The sequence below is a fragment of the Triticum urartu genome, chromosome 5A, assembly GCF_056163025.1.
Source record: "Triticum urartu cultivar PI428250 chromosome 5A, HENAU_Tu73, whole genome shotgun sequence".
NCBI classification, from domain to species: Eukaryota; Viridiplantae; Streptophyta; class Magnoliopsida; order Poales; family Poaceae; genus Triticum; species Triticum urartu.
The window spans coordinates 581,004,653-581,026,731 of record NC_141877.1 but is presented as its reverse complement, the minus strand read 5'-3'; the positions used below and the strand labels follow the sequence as shown (position 1 = coordinate 581,026,731).

The 22,079-nt window shown below is 46.8% G+C and overlaps 4 protein-coding genes and 1 pseudogene across 5 annotated transcripts; 4 read left to right on the top strand and 1 right to left on the bottom strand.

Moving 5' to 3' along the window:
• The first annotated feature begins 1,184 nt into the window (after window positions 1–1,184).
• LOC125510763 (succinate dehydrogenase [ubiquinone] flavoprotein subunit, mitochondrial) lies at window positions 1,185–6,897 on the top strand. Its single transcript, XM_048676023.2, has 16 exons — window positions 1,185–1,377; window positions 1,773–1,925; window positions 3,258–3,345; window positions 3,465–3,611; window positions 3,704–3,844; window positions 4,307–4,392; window positions 4,475–4,567; window positions 4,648–4,711; window positions 4,863–5,006; window positions 5,109–5,296; window positions 5,392–5,566; window positions 5,665–5,835; window positions 5,994–6,063; window positions 6,151–6,271; window positions 6,362–6,399; window positions 6,486–6,897. Exons 1-16 carry the CDS (start codon window positions 1,294–1,296, stop codon window positions 6,586–6,588), a joined length of 1,866 nt encoding a protein of 621 aa, XP_048531980.1. The 5' UTR covers window positions 1,185–1,293; the 3' UTR covers window positions 6,589–6,897.
• A 3,106-nt stretch (window positions 6,898–10,003) lies between these two features.
• LOC147973041 (uncharacterized) lies at window positions 10,004–10,828 on the top strand. Its single transcript, XM_087524545.1, has one exon. It carries the CDS (start codon window positions 10,004–10,006, stop codon window positions 10,826–10,828), a length of 825 nt encoding a protein of 274 aa, XP_087380671.1.
• Window positions 10,829–11,457: 629 nt separating this feature from the next.
• Window positions 11,458–13,101, top strand: LOC125510761 (uncharacterized). The gene has a single exon (XM_048676020.2). It carries the CDS (start codon window positions 11,580–11,582, stop codon window positions 12,810–12,812), a length of 1,233 nt encoding a protein of 410 aa, XP_048531977.1. The 5' UTR covers window positions 11,458–11,579; the 3' UTR covers window positions 12,813–13,101.
• Window positions 13,102–14,448: 1,347 nt separating this feature from the next.
• On the top strand, window positions 14,449–16,211 carry LOC125507383 (bifunctional L-3-cyanoalanine synthase/cysteine synthase C1, mitochondrial-like; annotated as a pseudogene). Its single transcript, XR_015603571.1, has 6 exons — window positions 14,449–14,490; window positions 14,594–14,843; window positions 15,178–15,384; window positions 15,458–15,537; window positions 15,624–15,704; window positions 15,816–16,211. The product of XR_015603571.1 is annotated as a bifunctional L-3-cyanoalanine synthase/cysteine synthase C1, mitochondrial-like (transcript).
• Window positions 16,212–16,616: 405 nt separating this feature from the next.
• LOC125510762 (uncharacterized) lies at window positions 16,617–18,889 on the bottom strand. Its single transcript, XM_048676022.1, has 4 exons — window positions 18,586–18,889; window positions 18,429–18,501; window positions 18,137–18,302; window positions 16,617–17,042 (listed from the first exon to the last, which is right to left on the bottom strand). The coding sequence occupies exons 1-4, from the start codon at window positions 18,722–18,724 to the stop codon at window positions 16,923–16,925; spliced, it is 498 nt and encodes a 165-aa protein (XP_048531979.1). The 5' UTR covers window positions 18,725–18,889; the 3' UTR covers window positions 16,617–16,922.
• Window positions 18,890–22,079: the final 3,190 nt, after the last annotated feature.

Below are 22,079 nucleotides of genomic sequence, written 5' to 3'. Positions count from 1 at the left end.
TTTCTTTGAAGGACGGTGAGGCGGATGCAGGCATGATTCTTTGCCGTCACAATGGTTCCACTACTACAGGAATGCTTAGCAATGACGGGCGCTTAAAGCCCAGCAGTGACATGTATGCAATGCAGGCAATATTAGAGAAGACAACCAAACACGTCCTGGAAGAAAAGAGAGAGGATGCGAGGGTGGAGATATATTCTTATCTGGAGAATTAAAGTAAGGCATGACCTATATGTGCCAAAAATGTTAATCGGCACAAATCCCAACACAAACTGTACAACTCAGATTTTCCAAAGCATATGCGCTCGGAAGCCATTCCGCCGCTCCCATACAAACACTACTAATATAGTGGGTACAAATCACCATGCATGTTCCGGGGCGGGATCTCACGGAGCTGCGCCCCGTGGGTGCTCTCGAGCATTTTCCCTGCATATTTTTGCATCACACAATAAAATGTCCCTGCAAACAAAAAACTTGGTATGAATTGACACCTCTTTGGTCATGTCACCGAGATGATTCCTTCAGTAAAAATGTTACGAAGAAAAGAGACGCGGAGACGTGTTAAATGTCGCCACACACTCTAGGGTCACACTCATATTTATGGATTCGTTTCTTAAAGCGTAGATAGATAGATGAACCAGGAATATCCCCATGAAGAAAGGATGAAAGTCAAACAAGGAACAAACATGCGAGAATCATAGGTGCTTGGATATCGTGTTCGCCCGCCGAGCCACACATGTGACGTGCCAAAAAAAGCTAGGAAACCATTTGCATGCCGTAACACACCCGCATGCCAAACCATCATCAGATATCGCATCAAACTTTTCTAGTGCTATGAAGCGTGGTGGCTGATTCGTCTGCCTCATCTCATCTGTGGTGTGCCGCAGTTTAGCGTGGCAAACTGAGGATCCAATCCCAATTACGCGGCTTAGTTTCATAACGCGTGAACGAATAACTGTAGGAACGAATAAATGATCCACAGGAAAAGTCACGACAGCTGGGGAAAAGAAAGGAAGAAAAACCCAGCGCCAGCAGTGGCAGGATGGTTAAAAGCGGGGCGACCGCGAGGGCAAACCCGTCCATCCCGCAGCCGCCTGCCTACCCCTAAAAACGCACGGAAGGAAAGGGCCAAGTGGCCACCCCCACCACCCCACCCCACGCCGCGCCGCGCACCGGAGCCGCCTTCCTTCCTTCTCCCTCCCCCCTCCCCCCTCCCTTGTGCTCCTCTCCGCCCCGCCCGCGCTCCACAGCCGAACCCTACACGCGCGCGCGCGAGGGGCCGTCCCGATCTGCGAGATGTGGCGCAGCCGCGTGTCGCGGGGCCTCCGGGAGGCCAAGGCCGCCGCCGCCGCCGCGTCCAGGCGCTTCTCCACCACCTCGGTATCCCCTCGCCTCCTCCCGTCGCCCCGATTCGTCGCATCTAAGGCCTCGCCCGCTTTTTTTTTTTCTTCCTTCGCTCTTCTGGTGACGTAATGCCTTGATCCGAGGTCGCGATGCGGTCGCGGTGATGGCGATGCCCCCCTCGTCGTGTTTGAAGTGCGGTTTTATTTATATAAAAATGGTTATAATATCTGGGGATAGTTTTGGCGATAGCCTGGTTCAGCTCGACGACTAGAGTAGGATTTAGCGTGATGCCCGTTGGTCGTCGAATCGCAGCACGCGCGCCCAGATCAGACGCTGCTTGATTTGCTCTTTTCGATTTTGTGTGATGAGATTGCGATGGAAATTTTAACGCGCCTCGTTCTGATTGGAGCGTATGGTGTCTGTAATTGCAGTCCTACACGGTGGTGGATCACACCTATGATGCGGTCGTGGTTGGAGCTGGAGGCGCGGGGCTCAGGGCCGCGATTGGGCTCTCGGAGCATGGGTTCAACACTGCCTGCATCACCAAGCTCTTCCCCACGCGGTCGCATACTGTGGCAGCACAGGTAATTGACAGCCTGCTTTTCTATTACCTGTTTTTTTTATCAGACTTCTGCTGTATTCTGTGTGTGATGCAAGGTGCAAACTAGAAGATTTTGTTTATCAGGTTGCCTGCTTAGCTTCCATGGAGCCTCAGTTAGATTTGCTGATGCTGCCACTAGATTTACCATGCGAATAAATTTGCAAAACAGAAAATATTGATTGCGTGTTGTGCATGGGCTTATTGGTCTGTATTTTGAGTGAATGTTATGGTGCTGTACATACGTTGCTCTTTTATGGTACACTCAATTTTTATTACCAATCGAGTTAGATGGTACACATGACAGGACAAATAAATCGAGAGGAGCATCTATCTTTCTTTTGTGGGGCTTTTATTTTGGCTGCAAAGGTCATTGTACTTTCAAGACCAGTACACGGGTCAATTGTGATGGATTATGAAGTATCCATTGGCCCACTAGGAGTTCTATTCGTAGTTTCGTACTATGAAATACTGTATTTGCATTGCACAGATTTTTAGGTGGTGTAGCTGTAGCAGCATGCTTAGAAGAAAAGTTAGCTCGACCTTGAACTATAAGTTGCATCAGTCTATATGCTACTTCCATGGAGGCATCACTTTTACATTCAGAATTTCTCACACAAGCAAGTGTGTTACGGAATTGGAATCAATTGGAAACAACACTTGCATGCCTAGTAGATAAACCTCGATACAATATTTGACACAAGTTTGATCAATTAAAATCTGAATTTGGTTGAAGACTTGAATTGTGCACAATTTTATTTGTACCACTTTGAGGTTGTTATTCTCTGTTTTGGAAATATATCCTGTTTGGGAATTCCATGTTTTTTCTTACTGACCTTTCCTGCTAGACTGAAGTCATGAATCTCTCTGCAATTTACTTGTATTAAAGTATATTCAGAAGTTTGGGATGTTGGACTTGGGACAACTGTGGTATTTGCATGATTATTAACCTTCTAGTTTAACTTAAGACTGATGTCACATGAAGTTTGTTAATTGGATGATCATCTGTAAAACTTTGTGCATTCTTATATTTTCTTTCCAGTAATTTAGTTTATTTTGTCTATCGATTTTTTATAATATTGCTAATTAAAGTTATCTATAGTCTGTACTTTTGATTTTTCTATCATTCGCACTACCAAGGGATCAATATATGAACTCACTGAAGGATGCGGGCAAATTTGTATTAGTCTTGTAGGAGTGCTAAAAGATTCATGGCTTTGCTGTATGTGTCTAGATGATGATTTACTGTTCTGCACCGTTGCCTTCTGGGTATGCTCTATGTGTTTTTGTTCTTTGCTATTAACACCTATGAGTGCAGGGAGGTATAAACGCTGCTCTTGGAAACATGAGTGAAGATGACTGGAGGTGGCATATGTATGATACAGTCAAAGGAAGTGATTGGCTCGGTAAGTTTACAGGGAGAAACAGTTTAAGAAATGCATGACAATGTTTCAACAATGTAGCATATTTTTTGTTTGACCCCTGGACTTTGAAGCTTTGACATGATATTCTTATTCATCTCCAGGTGACCAAGATGCTATCCAGTATATGTGTAGAGAAGCACCAAAGGCTGTTATAGAGCTTGAGAACTATGGATTACCATTTTCCAGAACCGAAGATGGAAAAATTTATCAACGTGCTTTTGGGGGCCAAAGCTTAGATTTTGGAAAAGGTAATTTGCCTTCCATCATCAATATGAGGTTGCAAACAGGCAGCTGTCACATATTTTCTTATCTTTTTTTTCTGTGTCTAATTAATCTTCAGGTGGTCAGGCCTATCGATGCGCATGTGCTGCTGACAGAACAGGGCATGCTATGCTACACACACTTTATGGTCAAGCGATGAAGCACAATACTCAGTTTTTTGTTGAATATTTTGCGCTGGACCTTATCATGGACAAAGAAGGTACGTATTTGTTTGTCGTGTTCTGGTACCATCCAAGACCCAGGATATGTATCCCTCTGCTAGATTTGCCTACTTTTATGTGGTAGTAATTTTGATGTAGACATACTGAAGAAAAATAGTCTTTGATTGTTGCCTTTAGCATTAACTTTCTTTGCTTTCTATTGGACTTGATGCAGATATTTGTTGGATCTTATTTTTCCTTGGTTTTTAATTGCTTTGCTTGTTCAGTTGCTGTAGATATTTTCTACAGGCATCAGGTCATTAATGCGTTGTCTTTTTAGTGCCGCTAAGATTGTCTTGTGTATCTGATCTTGTTATAATGTTGACAAGATCTGTTACATGATAGTTAAAACCTACTGGCTAATCAGCCCTTTCAGTGGATATAATTAGGTCTATAAATAGTGCTTGCTTTCTGCACCGCATGTTTAGGCCACTGCTGATTAATGTATACTTATTTTCCAGGCACCTGTCAGGGGATAATTGCACTAAACATGGAGGATGGTACCCTTCATCGTTTCCGTTCAACAAATACTATTTTAGCAACTGGAGTAAGAATCTCTGTCTTAACTTCTAACTGTCATTTTCTGTTTACTGCCTGTCTTATCCCTGCCTTGTTTTATACCTCAACAGGGTTATGGCAGAGCTTACTTCTCTGCTACTTCAGCTCACACATGTACTGGTGATGGCAATGCTATGGTTGCACGTGCTGGGTTACCCCTTCAGGTCAGTCTTTCTGAACTAAATCTAACTGATTTAGCTACTTCTCAAGATGATATGGTTATATCTATCTGTTGAATTTGCAGGATCTTGAGTTTGTGCAGTTCCATCCTACAGGCATTTACGGTGCTGGATGCCTTATAACTGAAGGTTTTACATAACTAAAACTTTTTTTTAATCCTACTGTAGTCACATGTGTATTAACTCTAGCTTTTGCATGGCACATTTCTACAGTCAGTATTGAAATATCAGGCAATCAACCAAATTTTCTCACATTACTATGCCATCATTCAATTTTCAGGTTCCCGGGGCGAAGGTGGTATTCTTAGGAACAGCGAAGGTGAGAGGTTCATGGAACGATATGCCCCTACCGCCAAAGATCTTGCATCTCGTGATGTTGTTTCAAGATCTATGACTATGGAAATTAGAGAAGGACGTGGTGTAGGTATGTTTCAGTTCTCTTGTTTTATGCAATTATGCTTTAGGCGGTGATCTGGTGTTGTTGGTTGTTCTGACATCACTTGCTGTTTCTATCTTTTAACCTCAGGACCAATGAAGGACCATCTCTACCTGCACCTTAACCATCTTCCTCCAGAAGTTCTAAAGGAAAGGCTTCCTGGTATATCTGAGACTGCTGCTATTTTTGCTGGTGTTGATGTCACCAAAGAGCCTATTCCTGTTTTGCCGACTGTGCATTATAATATGGGTGGTATCCCGACAAATTATCATGGGCAGGTATGCTTTGAATATGCAGTATGGCTGCTATTATGGAACTCTCTTATAATTATATGCCTATGTTGTAACCAATGTCCTGCTGTTTTGCACGTTAGGTGGTGGATATCAAGGGTGATAACCCAGACACAATTATTCCTGGTCTGATGGCTGCTGGGGAGGCAGCTTGTGCATCTGTTCATGGTGCAAACCGTCTTGGTGCAAATTCACTTCTTGACATTGTTGTCTTTGGGAGGGCTTGCGCAAACAGGGTTGCTGAGATTTCCAAGCCAGGCAAGTTCATGTCTTGTTGACTAGTATTTTGTTAGTTGTTTTACTACTCTTAGGCTCTTAGCTTATTCTCGCTCCATGGTGCACCATATTTATTATAGGAGAGACACAGAAACCTCTTGAAAAAGACGCAGGGGAGAAGACCATCGCTTGGTTGGACAAGCTGAGAAATGCAAATGGATCACTGCCTACTTCGAAGATCCGCCTCAATATGCAACGTATTATGCAAAATAATGCTGCAGTTTTCCGCACACAGGAAACTCTAACAGAAGGTATGCATACATCATTTGTCTTGTTCTTCACTGTAAGTTATCTTGAGGCCATCTAGCAGTGGGTGGTGAACATGTTAGATAGATACAGTAGACTCCAGCACTAAAGTATATGAAAGGTTGTATACTGATGGCTTTTCTCTGGTCTTTGAACTTATCAGGTTGCGAGCTGATTAGTGAAGCACAGAAAAGTTTCCATGATGTCAAGCTCAGTGACAGAAGTCTCATATGGTAAGAGTCTCATTAAATGGTGTTATCTTCAGCTTATTTTCAATATTTCTGCTAATTGGGCATAATAATTGTCATTTGTTTCTGCAGGAATTCGGACTTGATAGAGACCATAGAATTAGAAAATCTTCTAATAAACGCATGCATAACCATGCATTCAGCTGAGGCTCGCCAAGAGAGCAGAGGAGCTCATGCTCGCGAAGATTTCAAGGTATGCTGCTCTTCTGATCACTTGTGCTCTCTTGTGTGTGCACCACAGGTTTCTTTTTTGTAACAATATATTTCCTCTCTTTCATCGCAGACAAGAGATGACGACAAGTGGATGAAGCACTCGCTAGGGTTAGTGTCTTCTCTTTAGTACTCTCTCCGTAAAGAAATACTTTGCAATTTCACATATCAAGAATCTGACAATATCTTTCATGTAGGTACTGGGAGGACGAAAAGGTTAGACTAGAATACAGGCCAGTTCACATGAACACCTTGGATGACGAAGTCGAGACTTTCCCGCCGAAGGCACGTGTTTACTAATCCTGGCAAGGCTGTCAACGTTTCGGTTGTTTGATAAGGGGTATAGCTCACAGCGCGGTGTCTTCCGAGTAGAAATAAATTTGCAGGGACCCTCCATTCTCTCAAAGCTTCAGAACTGTAATATAATCGGGAATCGCCGATATACTTTCCCTGACCAGTGTAAACTTGTTGCAAGCTTCTGATGATTCTATTTCGGTCCTGTATCACCCTTTGGTTGGTAGGAATAAAGACGCATACCAAGTTTTGAAGGTGTTTGAATCTGTAAATAACCTTTGGTGTGAGCTGTGAACACAATGGTTCTTTTGTTTATTGTGGCTTCTCTTGAGCTTTAAACTGCTGTTTTTTTCTGTCCTAGACACACCAAATGCAACTTTTGTAATTCGCAACTTTTATCAGGGCTTCATGTTAATCCAGTTATTACAGTTGCTGGTAACGTGATTTGGAGCTGGATCTATCTCTTCCAACTTCCGATTGTTGGTGCATTGCTGAAGATTCGTTCAACTTTATGCGAGCGGCACACATTGCATTGTGGAATGAGAATATTAGATTTAAAAGCAACTGGTTGCAACAGTTCGACTTTTCCACGAAAAGCATCTAAACTTGGAATGAGGAACTTGTGTAGCTGAGCGAGTAGATATCTTGCTTCTCAAAACTAGCAATAAAAAAAAATCCATCTGTTCCAACCTTCAACGATGAAATCTAGTCTGTAGTATGAAGCCAAATACACATTTGTAAAGTACCCGGCCTTACGGATAAGAAATTTCCATCCAGCCATGAAAGGGCCGTGACCATTCTGATTCCAAGCCATACAAGTGCTTGATGCTCAACAGTATTTAGTTTCAAAAGAGTAGCTGGGAATAAGTGAACAAAAATATGCTTCAAATGTTTTTTTCCCTTTTTACAATAAGTACTAGGACCTCTACGAATTTTCGTAGGGTTTGGTTAGGCCAACTCCACCGCGCGACCCTATCCTGTCCGGCCCCGTCCGTTTGGGGTAAAAGGGACAAAAAAGGCGGCCCAGCGCGCGAGAGCAAACGGACTTTTGTCCGCTTTGTGTCCGCTTTCGACCCATTCCCGGCCCAAACTTGCGCCGGTTTTGGGGTGAAACGGACACCACGCGGACGGGCGGGACGCGCGCGCTTGTCCTCCCCTGGCCCGCCTGTCGGGGACACTAGCAGTCCCTCCGTGTTGGGGAACGTTGCAGAAAACAAAAATTTTCCTACGGTTTCACCAAGATCCATCTATGAGTTCATCTAGCAATGAGTGATTGGATTGCATCTACATATCTTTGTAGATCACGCGCAGAAGCGTTCAAAGAACGGGGATGAGGAAGTCGTACTCGACGTGATCCAAATCACCGGAGATCTTAGTGCCGAACGGACGGCACCTCCGCGTTCAACACACGTACGGTCAGCGTAACGTCTCCTTCTTCTTGATCCAGCAAGGGGGAAGGAGAGGTTGAGGAAGATGGCTCCAGCAGCAGCACGACGGCGTGGTGGTGATGGAGCTGCAGTACTCCGGTAGGGCTTCGCCAAGCTCTATGGAGAAGGAGGAGGTGTTGGAGAGGGAGAGGGAGGCACCAAAGGCGTGGGTGAGATGTCCTCCCTCCCCCCACTATATATAGGGGGCCTAGGGGGGCGGCGGCCAAGGGGGTGGAGTGCCCCCCAAGGCAAGTGGGGAGCCCCCCCCACCCTAGTGTTTCAACCCTAGGCGCAAGGGGTGGGCCTTGGAGGGCGCACCAGCCCACTAAGGGCTGGTTCCCCTCCCCACTTCAGCCCATGGGGCCCTCCGGGATAGGTGGCCCCACCTGGTGGACCCCCGGGACCCTTCCGGTGGTCCCGGTACAATACCGGTGACCCCGAAACTTGTCCCGATGGCCGAAATAGCACTTCCTATATATAATTCTTTACCTCCGGACCATTCCGGAACTCCTCGTGATATCCGGGATCTCATCCGGGACTCCGAACAACATTCGGGTTACTGCATATACATATCCCTACAACCCTAGCGTCACCGAACCTTAAGTGTGTAGACCCTACGGGTTCGGGAGACATGTAGACATGACCGAGACGGCTCTCCGGTCAATAACCAACAGCGGGATCTGGATACCCATGTCAGCTCCCACATGCTCCTCGATGATCTCATCAGATGAACCACGATGTCGAGGATTCAAGCAACCCCGTATACAATTCCCTTTGTCAGTCGGTATGTTACTTGCCCGAGATTCGATCGTCGGTATCCCAATACCTCGTTCAATCTCGTTTACCGGCAAGTCACTTTACTCGTACCGTAATGCATGATCCCGTGACCAGACACTTGGTCACTTTGAGCTCATAATGATGATGCATTACCGAGTGGGCCCAGTGATACCTCTCCGTCATACGGAGTGACAAATCCCAGTCTTGATCCGTGTCAACCCAACAGACACTTTCGGAGATACCCGTAGTATACCTTTATAGTCACCCAGTTACGTTGTGACGTTTGGTACACCCAAAGCACTCCTACGGCATCCGGGAGTTACACGATCTCATGGTCTAAGGAAAGGATACTTGACATTGGAAAAACTCTAGCAAACGAACTATACGATCTTGTGCTATGTTTAGGATTGGGTCTTGTCCATCACATCATTCTCCTAATGATGTGATCTCGTTATCAATGACATCCAATGTCCATAGTCAGGAAACCATGACTATCTGTTGATCAACGAGCTAATCAACTAGAGGCTTACTAGGGACATGTTGGTGTCTATTATTCACACATGTATTACGATTTTCGGATAACACAATTATAGCATGAATAAAGACAATTATCATGAACAAGGAAATATAATAATAATGCTTTTATTATTGCCTCTAGGGCATATTTCCAACACTCCGCTCCCAACGCTTCACCCTCTCTCCCCGCCCCGCCCCGCCGCTGGCGCCGCTGCTATTCTCCGGCCGCCTCCTCACCGCGCAGCCCCCCCGCTGTCCATACCAAACCACGTCTCGACATGGCCGCCACCACGCCCGCGCTTCCGCCGTAGTTTTGGTCGTCGATTGGAGGAGGTTTGGCCGTGGCCGTCCTTGCCGGTGGCAGAGTCGGACACAACTGCCGGCGACGTACCACGGCGGCCGAGGCAGATTTCGACGAGAGCTCCAGAGCGGCCTGTAGCCGGCCGGCAACCACCCTGCTGCGTCGAGGTGATCATCGCGGCCTCTTCGCCACCACGACCGCAAGGTGTTCGACCTTTTGCCAACAAAGGTATGGACAGTGGAGACGAGTTTTTCTTCCATCACTTCCTTTGTTCATCGGACGATTCATCGTCGGATGATGACGATCTTGTGGTGGCTGCACTGGTCGTTCACGACCATATTCAACGGCATCTTCCTCGGTACAGGGGGTCAGTATGAGTGAGACAACATGTCTGATGTCAATGTACAAGTTTTGCCAGGCTGTGATCGAGGTCTTTGGGCCAGAGTACTTGAGGCAGCCAACTGCCGCTGATACAGAGAGATTGTTGGCGACCAACGCAGCTAGAGGATTTCCAGGTATGCTTGGCAGCATAGATTGTATGCACTGGGAGTGGAAGAACTGTCCATTTGCTTGGCAGGGCCAGTACAAGGGGCATGTTAACGGGTGCACTGTCATATTAGAAGCGGTGGCATCACAAGATTTTTGGATATGGCATTCTTTCTTCGGCATGGCAGGTTCTCACAATGATATCAACGTGCTGCAGCGTTCTCCAGTCTTCGCGAGGCTTGCAGAAGGCCACTCCCCACCTGTCAACTTTGAGATCAACGGCCACCATTGCAACAAGGGATACTATCTAGCAGATGGTATATATCCTCAGTGGTCAACTTTTGTGAAGACAATCTCGAAACCCCAAGGTGAGAAGAGAAAGAGATTTCCCCAAATGCAAGAGAGTGTTAGAAAGGATGTGGAACGTGCTTTTGGTGTGCTTCAATCCCGGTGGGGTATCGTTCGAAACCCTGCACTGTCACGGGATGAAGGGAAGCTTTGGGAGGTGATGACTGCTTGTGTGATCATGCACAACATGATCGTCGAGGACGAGCGGGATGAGAGTATCTTCAACCAAGGATTTGATTACCAAGGTGAAAATATTGAGCCCCTGCACCAAGACCCGGCCACATTTGAACAGTTTGCCCAATTCCACCGTGAGATGCGTGATTGGCACACTCATGTGAATTTTCAAAATGACTTGGTTGAGCACGTGTGGGATCACATTGGCAACCAATAGATGTATTTCTCCATTTTATGTTCAGTCAAGACAATTTCGATTTGGTTGTAAAACTATTTTATTAAAGACAATTTTAATTGGGTTGTAAAACTATTTTAATTTTCAGACAAATATTTAGGTTTGAAAATAGTTTTAATGCAAATTTGGGCATTTTTTGGCCCTGACGGACAGGATGGGGCAAAAAGATGCGGCCGCGTGCTGGGCGCAACGCCGCCGCATCCCAGGACAGGCCCGGACACAACCCTAAATCCCTACCCAAAGGGACAAAAACAGGACAAAACGGACGTCCGTTTGGGATCGCACGTTAGAGTTGGCCTTACTTTCTGGCCCAAGTTCCGTGATGCAGCAGGAGGGGGGGTCCGTGATGGATGCAGCAGGGAAGCATCGGGACGTCCTGCACGCCATTCCTTGTACTTTTTCAGAAGAGGGAAAAAAAGTCAGCTCGCTGTGGTGATCCGCCACACACACACGCGAAAAGAAAGAGAGAGAGAGAGAGAGAGAAAAAAAAAGTCGTCACTCTAACAAACTGGCTCACAGGCCTTGCACGTGGCAGGAGAGGGTGACGTGACGTACCTGACCTAGCCCGTCACGGAAGGCCCTAAACTTAGCCCGAAGACGGGGGAGGCCTGCCCCGCGCCGCCGCTCACTCTCACTCCAACCAACGCCCCTCCATCCACCCACACCCCCAGAAAAAAAAAAGTCAATTCATTCACTCACTGCGCTAACCCCGCTCCTCCCCGATCCACCCCCAATGGACCCCGGCGCCGCGCCCCCTCCCCCCTCCCCCCCCGGATCCGCCGACGCCGCCGACTGCGACGCCACCCTCCCGGTCGACCTGCTCCTCGAGATCGCGGCCCGCTCCGACGCCGTCTCCGTCGTGCGCTGCGCGGCCGCCGCCAAGCCGCTGCGCCGCGCCATCCTCGACCGGGGCTTCCGCCGCCTGCTGGCCCAGCGCGCCACCGCCACCTCCGGCTACGACCCGTCCCTCCTCCGCGGGGTCTCCTACAAGGTCGAGGACAGCGACGCCGACCGTCCCGCACGCGTCGTGCAGCCCGTGCCCCCCGACGAGCCCTCCGTGCTCCGCTTCAACGAGAGCCTCGCCTTCGAGCCCGTCGCCTCCCGCGACGGCCTCGTCGTGCTCCGCCGCCTCCGCCCCAGGCCCCTCTTCGGGCAGTCCATCGAAGAGGGGCCCCCCGGCAGCGTGCTCCGCGTCTGCCACAGCTTCACCGGCGCCGTCTCCGTCCTCCCCTCCGTCTCCATCCGCGACTACCGCAAGCACGCGCTGCTCTCCGTCGACGACAACGGCCGCGCCTTCGAGCTGCTCGTCGCCGACGAGCGCCTGCGCATCCAGATTTACTCCTCCCGGGAGGGCCGCTGGGGCCCCGTCCGCGCCGCGCTCCCCCGCCGCCAGTCCAGGCCGTTCCACGACTCCTACCCCCTCGTCATCGGCCGCACCGTCCACTGGCTCTGCAACCCGGAGCCGCTGCCGCCCGGCCGCCACCTGTCTGGCCCGGAGCCGTACATCGTCGCCGTGGACGTCGACACCATGGAGGCCACCGTGATTGATCTGCCGCGGGGCTGCACCAGCAGAATGACGGCCTCTATGAGCCACCGGGGCCTCCTCCTGGCCGCTTCCGTGGACGGGAGGCTCAAGGTTGTGGTCTCGGAGACCCAGGTTATATCAATGTGGACCATGTTACCCCCCGTCGAGGGGGAGCCGAGCTCGCCGCCGAGATGGATCCGGCAGGTGCTCATAGACAAGCAGGACTGGGGCGTGCACAGCTCAGTTCAGTTCGAGGGATTCGGGCTCAGGAGTGGCACTGTCATCTTATACGTCGGCAGAGTTGGGCTCATTCGGCTCAACCTTGCCACAAAAGAGGCGGTCGTCGTCTACCACCGCAGCGATACGGCATACATCTCGCAGGTTTGCCTGCACGAGATTGATTTGTCCTCTCTGCTCCAGACCATGAAGCCTCTGAGCTAGCTGCTTAGTATGGATCAGTTTTGGAAATGTTCTTCAGTCAAGTTCTTGTTCTACTGCTTTATTTGCTTAGAGCAGCTGTTTTAGCTCTAAGCAGTCCTGCTCCTTGGCCAATACTAGTTGTAAAAGGAATCGAGTCACTCCTAAGTTAAGTTTGTTAAGTCTTGTCGTTTCCTGTTATGCTGTTAGTGTTTGCCGGCAATCTGTCGTTCATCCTGTAAAATAACGGATTGTATGGTTCATTATGTACTTTAGCCAGTTGTCAAAGGTGAAATAAAATCTGTTTGCCTTACTGATTCGATGCCCACTCCGCCACTACAGCCTCGGCTGCTAGAATTTGCGCCGGAAAGTATATGTGCTACTGAAGCTGATGGTGCTCCCATCGAAATTATCAATGCTGAAATTTCCGGTATGACCCAGAGAGATGTCTGGTTCATCGTAGAAGCAAGAGGTTAGCTACTGAGCTCAATATGTTCTTTCAATCTGATTGTGTTCTTACTGCTGAGCTGCCATGGTCTGACAAATCGTGTTTTTCATGGTCCATTTTTTTATCATTTTTGTTGGTGTACTGATCATTATAGTTTTGCACAAAACAACTCCCGTTCCATTCAGACGAAGTTATTGTTGAAATTGTCATTTACCTGCTGCATGCAGAAACTAGGGGAAACGATTAAATTACAGTTGTGATATTTCTGTGACATTATAGATTCTGCATATATAAAATTTATCTATACATGTTAAAAATACAGAATTACATCACTATGTTTTGAGTTCCAGTTCCAGTTAGTGACACTATTTCTTGAGAACCATTTACTTCTAGTTGCAAGGAAATAAAACAGATGGTGGTGTGCACTTCTTTTTACTTTGTACTAGTATAGCTGAATAAATTCTACAAACAGTTGAAATGTTAAATACATAATGCAATGTATATTTTTCGGAGAAACTTACATTATATGTTCAAGTGCACTGGCTCGTCAGTCTTGAATGTTCATGTTATCATGCACTAGAGATGGTTGAAGTTACAGACACGTGTTTGCTAAATTACGGAGTGTCTGGTCCTTGTACAGCTCGGAAAGCGTGCAGCAGGCAGTCAACTCAGGAACCATGAGGAGTATGTTGCCACTTGTAATTACCTGTAGATAAATATATTGGCATGGTGCACACTAAAGCTTTCAGTGCTAATTCCCATCCAGTATTGTTTCGTGCAAACTTTAGTGTTTGTAGCAAATTAGCATTTGTCCAATTGTTGCAAATGTGATTTTGAGAATTGCAGAACATTTGTCGCTGCTAGCCGAACATTGACGTAAGGAACAACTACTGTCTGGCACCTATTGCCATTTGGCTGATGTCTGGTGTTTCCCTTGAGCAGTTGGGCATAGGGGCAGACACATTTTGTGGAGGTAAGCAGTTTGCTCCTCTGATTAACCACCAGCAAGTGATACCAATCTTCTAACCATCTATATCTGGCAAATTATGCCTTTCTGAACAAATCATTTTTCTACAGCACAAGTCTTATCTGCTCTACCTGTGAATATCTTTATAAATTTTCTTCTTTTCTCTCTTTATGGAATGGTTCGGTTTCATGCCAACAACACTGTTCGGTAAGAGATGGAGGGGCACTGATTTGTTGACAGATGGCATGGCCCATTGGCAGTGTTCAGATTACAATCCTGCTTGGTGGGTAAGTCTAGCCTGGCCCCAGAGATATGTTCTTAGCCACTGTATTTAACTTGCACATATCTTGGGCTCATTCCTCTTGTCAACTTTTATATTTCCCCTGCAAGGATCCTGTGAAGTTGCAACTCTCGTCTGGAACCACCGAGAGCTGCCTGTCACATGTCCCTTTGCTGCCTCTTGTGCTGAACTCGCTGGAGCCGGAGGAGGAGGTTAAAGGTTTGGGAGGTTCCGCTTCTGTCATGCCGCCGCCTGCTGGATTCGAGCTTCCGTCTCCCCAGGCCACCGGCATGCCCGACGACGTGCTCCTCGCACTGCAGCCATGCCAGCCAAGCGCGCATGCCCGGTCTCGGATGGCCCGTGCGCCCAAGCGTGCGACGAGGAGACCAGAGCACTGCCGGCCCTCCCGGTGCGATGAAGGAGGCCCGCGTGGTGCTCCACCGGAGAAATACCTTTTCCGATGCGTGCGTGCACCACATTAATTTGGACTCGCTGCTCCGGGCTATGAAGCCATTTCCGTTAGCCTAGCTGCTTTTAGTGACCCTTTTTTTTTATGTAATCCCCGATTGTATTCGTGGGGCACTCTCTTTTGATCAAATAAAGTCAAGAGCAATCTGGTTTACTGTTCTCTTGAATATGAGGAGGATCGGCATATTGATCAGATGAGGAGCCAAACCTCACCTGATCAATAAAGTCAAGTGGCCAATCCCTCATATTTCTCTTGAATATGATACCACCGGCCCGGAGATACGGGCTTGGGCAGGTTGACATCTTCGTCATCGGGATCGGCAGTGGCGGTACTGTCAGCGGCGTCGGCAAGTACCTCAAGGAGAAGAATCCCAATGCGAAGATGTATGAGTTGAACCTGCCCAAGCAAATATTCTGAATGGTGGCAAGCCAGGTAGCCTATCGGGCTTTCTGTAAATGATGTACTCTTCTTTTAGTTTCTATAGTCATGCTGCTAACTGCTGCAGGGCCTCACCGGATCACTGGAAATGGAGTGGGATTCAAGCCAGACATTTTGGACATGGACATAATGGAGAAGGTTCTTGAGGTAAGGAATCAAATCAAACTGGACTTATGTTCTTTTCATAGAATAGATTATATAGTTCTTACTGAATCCACACATGTAATTGACAGGTGAAAGGTGAGGATGCCGTCAAGATGGTGCAACAACTGGCGCTGCAAAAACAAATCTACTGCTCCCTTACAAAAGGACATGTATGGTTAGGAAGAATCAAGATGAAGAAGAGACTCCTGATGCGATTATTGGCTAATGTTAAACTCCACAGATTACATTGAACTGTTGCTGAACTTGTGGAATTTTCGCAGGTGGGGATATCATCAGGAGCCAACAGATTGAACTTGCAAAGAGGCCCGAAAACAGAGGGAAGCTCATCGTGGCACGACATTACATACCCATATCTATGAAATTCATACAAAAATATGTTAAAGATGGAGAAGTTTCAGAAACTGACTCGCCTGTTGTTTCAGACTGTTCATCCGAGCGCGGGAGAGCGATACTTATCGTTGGCGCTGTTCGAAGGTCTGAGGAAGGAGGCTGAGGCTATGCAGCCAGTGCCGGTGGACTAAAACTTTTGAGTTATATAACGCATACAGAATAAATCCACTGGCAATTCTTCAGTTTGTTCCTTCATCCATGTGGACCTCGTGTAAGCAAAAGTTGAAATGGTTGGAAAAGAAGGACCGTACCTCTCTGGAGATCTATGATGTACATATGTTTGAGTTGTGGGGATCATGGGTCAAGTGATACTATGTGCATCGATTTTTGCCAATGTAGAACAACCTTTGTTCTGTCAGTGTGCCCGGCGCCGACATGGCTTCTCGGGCCGCCTCAGCAGGTACAGTGGCGGCGATCATTGCCTCTTCTTCTTCTTCCTGTGTGCAGAGGCAGATACAGTGGCGGCGATTGACATCGAGGAGGGGGGCGGAGGAGCACCCAGAAAATTTGAACAGAGGGAGAAAGAGGGTATGTGGGTTTCAGAGGAAGCAGAGGGTGTAACGCCACCTGCATATATGGACGTACCAAATCCAGCCGAAGTTTCAAATTCAAGAGGATTTTGGCAACATATATATACGGTGCTGCTCTCCTCAAACGAGCGCAGCTAAAAATTCAAACAATATATATGACATCTTTTCTTCTTCATACCAACTATACATTATACACGTCAATGCATCATCACCATCCACCCAAAATTTGCCTGCAGCTACTGCCTAGCCTAGCAGGCTCCTCCTACCAAAGCTTCTGCTTGCCCTTCCCTTATACAGCCGATAGGTAATGTTACAGAAGAAAGTCTCTATTGCTCTGCTACATCTGGAACGCGCAATGTCTGTTCATGTTACATTTGTTATTACATGATGAATCAATCTTCTGTGAGGACGAACAAAACTGCGGGACAAAGCGGCCGCCAAGGGAGGCTAGAGATTGCGCTGTGGCATGACCCTCCCTTCCGACGGCACCCTCTTGTCGACGCGGCCCATCTTGCTAGGCGGCCACACCACGTGCGTCACCCTCCCCTGCACCAGACCAAGCGGCACCTGCAGACAACACAAGAATTAACATGTTCATCATTGCCAGGACTATGCAAAGGTAGATTGCATGGAGAAAAAATATTCTCAGATAACAAACAGTCAGGAGGGTACTGGTATACTGATTATAGGCGTCTCCGCGTTCTAGTTAGGAGGGTCTCATATCGCGGAATCAGCAAAAAAAATCCTTAAGGTGGATTATGGAACGATCATGTTAGTCAAGAATCACAACTCCTGTGCATAACAAACGAGGGGCTTCATAACTCCTGTGCAAGCAAACGAGGGGCTCGACTTGCTCATGTCCTCTGCTCAACATGCCAAGTAATTAAATGATAGGTAGACCAACGGTACAGTTTTTTTCTTTCTAAAAAAGACTTATATTTAGAAACGGAGGGAGTATATCTTATAACATGATCCGTGCAAGCAATAAACTCTCCATCTACTGATATCAAAAGGCACAGATACATTTTCTGCAACTGAAACCCTCAACCGTTTTCCTGACTAAAGATCAGCGGCAAAAGCAATTTGCCCTAGCTAGCGTGCAAACCAGCATTCTGGATTTGAATGAATTTCAAACTGCGGGTGGACTGTAGTTCATCAACAGTGGTGACAGTAATCAAATGAACATGACACCATAGCATGATAGCAGTATCAATAATAGCACCAAGAAAAGTGCAAAGCCCCCTTCCCACTGCTTAGTTCGATTAGGCGCTTATTTAATGGAGCTAAGCAATATGGGTTCAATTTAGCACAATACAAACTGCAGCTAGATCAAACCGGAAGATATAAACAGAGTAATACAATGATGCATAACAGGTAAGGTGGCAGTGCAAGACAGGAACACTCGAGAACAAAGGAGCGGCTTCATGCTGGCTCGGTTTCATCTTTAGGCTGCTTTCATGTTTAAGCCTGAAGTGTAATGGATGTTATGTTATTTGGGTTTCACAGAAATAAAGTGGGTCGAAGCTTAAGCCCCTTTCATCCAAAACCGAGAGGGATTCGACCTGTTGGTGAACTGATACTTGATTGCAGTTTTGTCTATCAAGATGGCGCGAAAGAATTAGGTGAAAATTTCCAAGGGGGCAGTAGAATTTGTTTCTTACAGGGCCGTAGGCTCTCGAGTCCCGGCTGACGCCGCCGTTGTCCCCTTCGACCCAGCAGTGGCCCTCCGGTATCTTCCGGACCTCCTCCTTGTCGGGGAGGCTGACCCAGTCGCCGGGCAGCCCAATCAGCCTCTTGATCGTCTTCCTCTGGTGGTCCACCGGCGACCTGCACACACGCACACACAGCAGCAACCATCAAGATTCAGTATCTATTTGGAGCAGCACCCACCCATGGAAAGCTGGATTCAGGAACCACCCAGGCAACCCGGACGGGAATCGGCAGGTTTCTTACGCCAAGACGACGACCTCGCCGCGGGAGTAGTCGTAGAGGGGACTCCGCTTCACCAGCGCGTACTCGCGTCCATCTGGTCACTCCGGCGTGCGGCGGTCAGAAATCGGTGAGGAATCCGGTCTGGTAGTGGGCTGTGTGTGTGTGGATGGGGGATTACCTGCGCTGCCCTCAAAGGTGGGGCGCATGGAGTCGCCGTGGACGGCCGCGAACGAGAAGTAGCGGTCGGAGATGGTGAGGCCGATGAGGGAGCCGCCGATGCAGGCCTTCACCACCGGCCTCAGCGCCGCCCACGCCATGCCCGGAGCTCGCCCTCCCTCCCTCGCACGCCGCTGGGACGCGACTGCTCGCCGTCAAGAGCGAGGAGGCGACGGCGACGGCGGCGGCGGGTCGGAGCGGCGAGGAGTACGGGGAGTAGTATTCTTCAGCAAGGAAAAGAAAACCCCCCCTCCTTTGTTTCCTGTCTTTTCCTTTATTTATTGGGTATATTTAGCACATATCTAGATGCGACATAATTATGTCACATCTAAGCTGATGTCCACTTTATTTGTGGTTTTTTTTATCCTGATTTTTTTTGTTTTTTGTTGATGCATCATATATACAGTTTATCTAATTCATATCTAGATGTTTTTTAATGATGTCACATCTAACCTCCTAAAAATAACTACGCAGCAACAAGAAATAAAAAAAAAGTTGGGAAAAAAATAGACCACAAACATAGTGCTTATCAGGTTAGATGTGACATAACTATGTCACATTTAGATGCGTCCTAAACAGACCTTTATATATATATTTGTGGGAGCTTAGATGTGACATCCTTAAAAAACATCTAGATGTGAATTAGACAAACTATTATTTATTTATTTACCAAGTTTCTTACAACTGTTTCGTGTAGAACAATTTGTTTTTTAAGTGACACAAGCTTTATCACCTTTTTACATTTTCCTACTAATATAGTAAGTAATTTATAAAATTCAAAAGAAACAAATAAAACATTACTATTGTCCAATAATGTGTCTTTTACTTTAGTTTTTAAAAATATTTACAAAGGTTCACCAGAAATACAAAGCATCCAAAACATAATAAATACTTCTTTCGTCCCAAAATAAGTGTCTCAACGTTAATACAACTTTGTACTAGGGTTAGTACAAAGTCGAGACAATTATTTTGAGACGGTGGGAGTATTACATTGAGAGCTATGTACCATTGAACGCCAATTGCCGTCGTCAAAACGAGTCGCTGACAAGACGTTGTCGTCACTCCCATACCAGAGTTGGCCTGGCCTTCTTGATAACATCCGAGAAGTCTTCGTATACGTGCTCCTAAGGACTAGCGCCCAGGAGTCGTGATCTTCCTGGTTGAACCTTTGAATCGATCAGAAGAATCTGACGCCAAATCTCGCCGCCATCTCTAACCTCATTGCCTTGAGGAACTGGCAAGAATCTACGCCAACACCCCGATCTAATTTGCCCCGACGAACGAAATTGAGGAGGATTGAAACCAGGAAGACTTGATCGAAGAAGAAGCACCGCCATCCATTCGAGCCCCACCACAACAAGAATTAAAACCCTAACATATGTATTAACCAGAGCCGGGGCATCAGGATTCCCCTCCCCGCCATTGGTTGCCAGAGTGGCAAGTAGAGGGGAACCAAATCCATGAACTCGCTGGTGGAGATCTAGGGGTCCTAGTCACCTTTGAGAGGAAAGGAAAAACACTTGTAATGAAACTGAATAAAACCTCTTCTTGGCATGTACACGTGTCACAGATGTATTGGGTTTTGGCCAACTTTTCTTATAAACTCGCCAATTCTCTTCTTTTTTTACCGAAAAGTAAAGCTCCTGCCGGAAAACATTTCATGCTCTTTTCATGTAGAGTTGATTTGAGACATTTTATTGTACAAGTTATTTTAGCGTTGACTATATATAACTTGGAGTGGTAAAAATATAAGAGTAATTGTAACAACACACCATGTTGAGTATATTAGGGCAACTCCAACGTGAATCACCAAACCTCCCCTAAACGCCCGGACAACCTTTTTTGGTCATATTTTTGCCATTCAACGTCGTCCCTGAAACCTCTGCAGACGTGTCTGAACGTCTAAAATCTCACAAACCAATACCAAACCCGGGGAGGTTTGCGGGTGTCTGGACTCATGCCACGTTTGCGCCCGACTACACGGGCGCACCAAAACCCTTCCCGCACCTTCCGCTCCAGAAACCTCACCGCGTGTTTATGCTGGTCAGAGTGGATGTGACCGGACGCCCGCCTACCTGCATTGATGTCGGGCAGACATGCGTGACCGGAGGGCTGACCGCGCTGGCTTTTACACGAACCTGATGACCAAGAAACATATTCCAGTCATTGCACCGCATTCATGCATTGTTGATCTGCCTGCCACGGCTATTTAAGTAGGTCGGCTGCGCTGGCCATCCCCATCTCCTTACCCTCCTCCGCACACCGCGATGAGCAAGTCCCGCAACTACTGGTTCTCGGTGCCGACCGGTGAATCCGTGATACGTCTGCAACGTATCTATAATTTATGAAGTATCCATGCCATGTTTACAATAATTTTATATGGTTTGGTGCATTTTTGTATGAATCTTATGGACTAACCTATTAACCTAGTGCCCAGTGCTACTTCCTTTTTTGGCAAATTTTTGTTTCGTAGAAAATCCATACGAAACGAAGTCCAAATGCCACGAATTTTACGGTGATTTTTATGGACAAGAAGAGACCCATAAAGCTTCGGAGGAGGACCAGACAAAGTCTAGGGGATTCATGAGCTCATCTGGCACGCCTCCTAGGGCGCGCAATCTAAGCTCGTGGGTCCCTCGGGACTCCCCCTGACATGAATCCGATGCTGAAAAATCCTATAAATATAGAAAGCTAGAAAGAAACCTAGAACTTTAACACCGCCGCCACAAGCCTCTGTACCAAAGTGATATTATCTGGAGGCCTTCTTCATCATTCCGGCGGTCTGCATGACAAGGAGGAAGTAGTTCACCCTTGGGGTTGAGGGTATGTACCAGTAGCTATGTGTTTGGTCTCTCTCTTGTGATCTTGATTTGTGACGATTTTGATGTACCATGAGCTTTATTAATATAGTTGGATCATATTGTGTTTCTTCCCTCTCTATCTTTGTTGTGATGAATCGAGTCTTTTCCTTAAAGGCGTGAAACCGACTATGCATTTCTGCACAACTTAATCCCATCAATGCAACCAACTTCTTCTTCATGCAACAACAAACTTGATAAACCTTCAATACAAAGCAGAATCAAATAAGGGGACAGTGGATCGCCTTAACGAATACCTCTAGCAGGAATAGATTTTTCACTCTCCACAGAATTATATCTAACATTGTATCTGACAGAGTTCCCATAGTTAATAATCAAATTGATCCATTGAGGATGAAAACCAAGCTTTGTCATCATGTTTGACCAAGATTATATATGGAATAAAATATCAATATTTGCAATACCTAATAGATAAAATATGTTCTTTCATGATGGATCAAATGATATAAATTTATTGTAGACATTTTTCTAGATCCTTGGTCAAACATGGACATGTTTGACTTTTGAAAAAACTAATACACCTTATATATTTGGAAAGGAGAGAGAGAAAAATAACTTGTGTTTATACTACAGGTGT

Bases quoted from the DNA above. Each gene is read 5' to 3' on its own strand.
- LOC125510761 (XM_048676020.2), top strand. From the start codon at position 11,580: ATGGACCCCGGCGCCGCGCCCCCTCCCCCCTCCCCCCCCGGATCCGCC.
- LOC125510763 (XM_048676023.2), top strand. From the start codon at position 1,294: ATGTGGCGCAGCCGCGTGTCGCGGGGCCTCCGGGAGGCCAAGGCCGCC. The intron at 1,926-3,257 runs GTAATTGACAGC...CTATGAGTGCAG, and splicing joins CGCATACTGTGGCAGCACAG to GGAGGTATAAACGCTGCTCT. The intron at 3,346-3,464 runs GTAAGTTTACAG...ATTCATCTCCAG, and splicing joins CAAAGGAAGTGATTGGCTCG to GTGACCAAGATGCTATCCAG.
- LOC147973041 (XM_087524545.1), top strand. From the start codon at position 10,004: ATGTACAAGTTTTGCCAGGCTGTGATCGAGGTCTTTGGGCCAGAGTAC.
- LOC125510762 (XM_048676022.1), bottom strand. From the start codon at position 18,724: ATGGCGTGGGCGGCGCTGAGGCCGGTGGTGAAGGCCTGCATCGGCGGC. The intron at 18,502-18,585 runs GTAATCCCCCAT...CGGAGTGACCAG, and splicing joins CACCTTTGAGGGCAGCGCAG to ATGGACGCGAGTACGCGCTG. The intron at 17,043-18,136 runs GTAAGAAACAAA...TGTTGTCTGCAG, and splicing joins ACTCGAGAGCCTACGGCCCT to GTGCCGCTTGGTCTGGTGCA.